Source organism: Zea mays, chromosome 5 (genome assembly GCF_902167145.1).
Source record: "Zea mays cultivar B73 chromosome 5, Zm-B73-REFERENCE-NAM-5.0, whole genome shotgun sequence".
NCBI lineage: Eukaryota > Viridiplantae > Streptophyta > Magnoliopsida > Poales > Poaceae > Zea > Zea mays.
Genome location: NC_050100.1, coordinates 218,525,570 through 218,527,979, shown reverse-complemented (window position 1 = coordinate 218,527,979; position 2,410 = coordinate 218,525,570). Strand labels below are relative to the sequence as shown.

Below are 2,410 nucleotides of genomic sequence, written 5' to 3'. Positions count from 1 at the left end.
CCGTTTTGAGTCTGGCCCGCCAAGCACGGTTAGAAAATCGGGTCGGACCGTCTAAGCACGCGAGCTCAATTTCATGTCTGAGTTCGGCTCGCAGCGTGCCGAAAAGCGGGCTATACGGGCCTGTAACCACGTTTTAGTGTAAAAAGCAGGCTTAACGGTCTTAGAGATAAACGGGTCGTGCGGGGCTAGCGCTAGCCCACCATGCCTAGTTTCCTGTCTGAGCCCGACCCGTATAGAACCTGGTCGTGCCGGACTCGGGCCGGATCCAAACAACGGGCTTCGTACCGGCCTCGCGGGACTCGTGCTTATTGGCCATCTATAATTGCGGTTGCTCTCTCTAATCGCACATGCACAGTACCGAGTGGTATGGTACGCTGGCTGGCATTTCCGATGTACTGTAGAGCTGAAGTGCGGCCCTTTTTAAGTGCCGTTGCTGTTTGTGCTACAAAACCGGTGCGCTATTACTCGTTAGTTGGATTTTAGTTTTCTAAGAAGTTGAAGTAGGGTCAGGGCACAGTTGAAGCTGGTGACATGTCGCAGCGAACATAAAAGAGTTTCTGGTAGGTGCGTCGTACGGCCAGAAACACACAACGGCGGCCTATCTTCGCGCTCGCTCTCGGGTCTGTTCCGTGACCAGCATGGCAAGGCTGCCACGTTCCCAGCCACCCCTGGGCACCAAGTAACCGGCCCACACAATCCGCACCGCGTCTGTGCCCTACGCCCATACCCAAACGCACGTTTCCAGCGCAGCGGCCGGTCTACCACACCACACGCCACTCACTCCTGTCCCGTGCCCCACAACACACAACACTATTAATTCAGTGCTCTTCCCTTCGTCTGCGTCTGCGTGCAGCGTGCTCGCGAGGCCCTGCTTCCTGCTGCGATGGGGGGCGAGACGCACCTGAGCGTGCAGGAGCTGGCGGCGTCGCTGGGCGCGCTACCGCCGGAGTTCGTGCGGTCTGAGCAGGACCAGCCGGGCGCGACCACGTACCGCGGGGCCGCCGTGCCGGACGCGCCGGTGATCGACATATCGGAGCCCGGGTTCGGCGCGCGCATGGCCGCAGCCGCCAGGGAGTGGGGGCTGTTCCAGGTGGTGAACCACGGCGTGCCCTCAGCGGCGGTGGCGGAGCTCCAGCGCGTCGGGCGGGCCTTCTTCGCGCTTCCGACGGAGGAGAAGGAGCGCTACGCCATGGACCCGGCGTCCGGCAAGATCGAGGGCTACGGCACCAAGCTGCAGAGGGACCTCGAGGGCAAGAAGACGTGGAACGACTTCTTCTTCCACGTCGTCGCGCCGCCGGAGAAGGTGGACCACGCCGTCTGGCCCCGGAGCCTCGCCGGGTACAGGGAGGCCAACGAGGAGTACTGCCGCCACATGCAGCGCCTGACGCGCGAGCTGTTCGAGCACCTCTCGCTGGGGCTGGGGCTCCACGGGGGCGCCATGGCGGAGGCGTTCGGCGGAGACGGCCTGGTGTTCCTGCAGAAGATCAACTTCTACCCGCCGTGCCCGCAGCCGGAGCTCACGCTCGGCGTCGCGCCGCACACCGACATGAGCACGCTCACCGTCCTCGTGCCCAACGAGGTGCAGGGGCTCCAGGTCTTCAAAGATGGTCAATGGTACGAGGCCAAGTACGTGCCCGACGCACTCATCGTCCATATCGGCGATCAGATCGAGGCAAGCGACCTACGTAGCATCTTTTTTTTTTCATTCTATTGTGTTGTGATGATCTTGCTCCCTCAAGTATTTCTTTGATGTCGGACAACTACTAACTGGTACGAACCGATCGAGCAGATTTTCAGCAACGGGGCATACAAGGCGGTGCTGCACCGTACGACGGTGAACAAGGAGAAGACGCGGATGTCATGGCCGATGTTCGTGGAGCCGCCGGGGGAGCTCGTCGTCGGGCCGCACCCCAAGCTGGTCACGGAGGAGAGCCCGGCCAAGTACAAGGCCAAGAAGTACAAGGACTACCAGCACTGCAAGATCAACAAGCTCCCCATGTAATTATGTAGCTCGGGTTCTACTGTCGTGTGCACCCGCTTCTGTAATTTCAGTCTACCATATTTAAGTCACATAACCGTTATTCCAGTCGCATGCATGGCCACAGAATTGGCTTGTGGGCTCTTTCGTCTGGTTTGGGCCATTGCGGGCTGCTTATCTACTCTCTTTCCCGACCGTGTTTATTTGTTGTTGTTGTAAGGGCACTAATACATGTTAAAGAATAACGGGTCTTTTGTCCGTATATTACTACAATTTCTATAGATGGGATTGTCCACGCCATTTAAAATATTATAAATTTTAAGCACTAGCTTGTCCGCATCACTAAAATCACCAAAACCTAGTAGTGTGCATCTGTCGGTTGTAATCACACCCCTCCGAGGGTGTATAATTTCTTTGGGGAACCTTCTTTAT

General features: G+C 57.8%; 1 protein-coding gene across 1 annotated transcript; it reads left to right on the top strand.

The window, feature by feature from the left end:
* The first annotated feature begins 857 nt into the window (after positions 1-857).
* On the top strand, positions 858-2,158 carry LOC100272992 (uncharacterized). The gene is made up of 2 exons (NM_001147443.1): positions 858-1,672; positions 1,790-2,158. The coding sequence occupies exons 1-2, from the start codon at positions 884-886 to the stop codon at positions 2,000-2,002; spliced, it is 1,002 nt and encodes a 333-aa protein (NP_001140915.1). The 5' UTR covers positions 858-883; the 3' UTR covers positions 2,003-2,158.
* Positions 2,159-2,410: the final 252 nt, after the last annotated feature.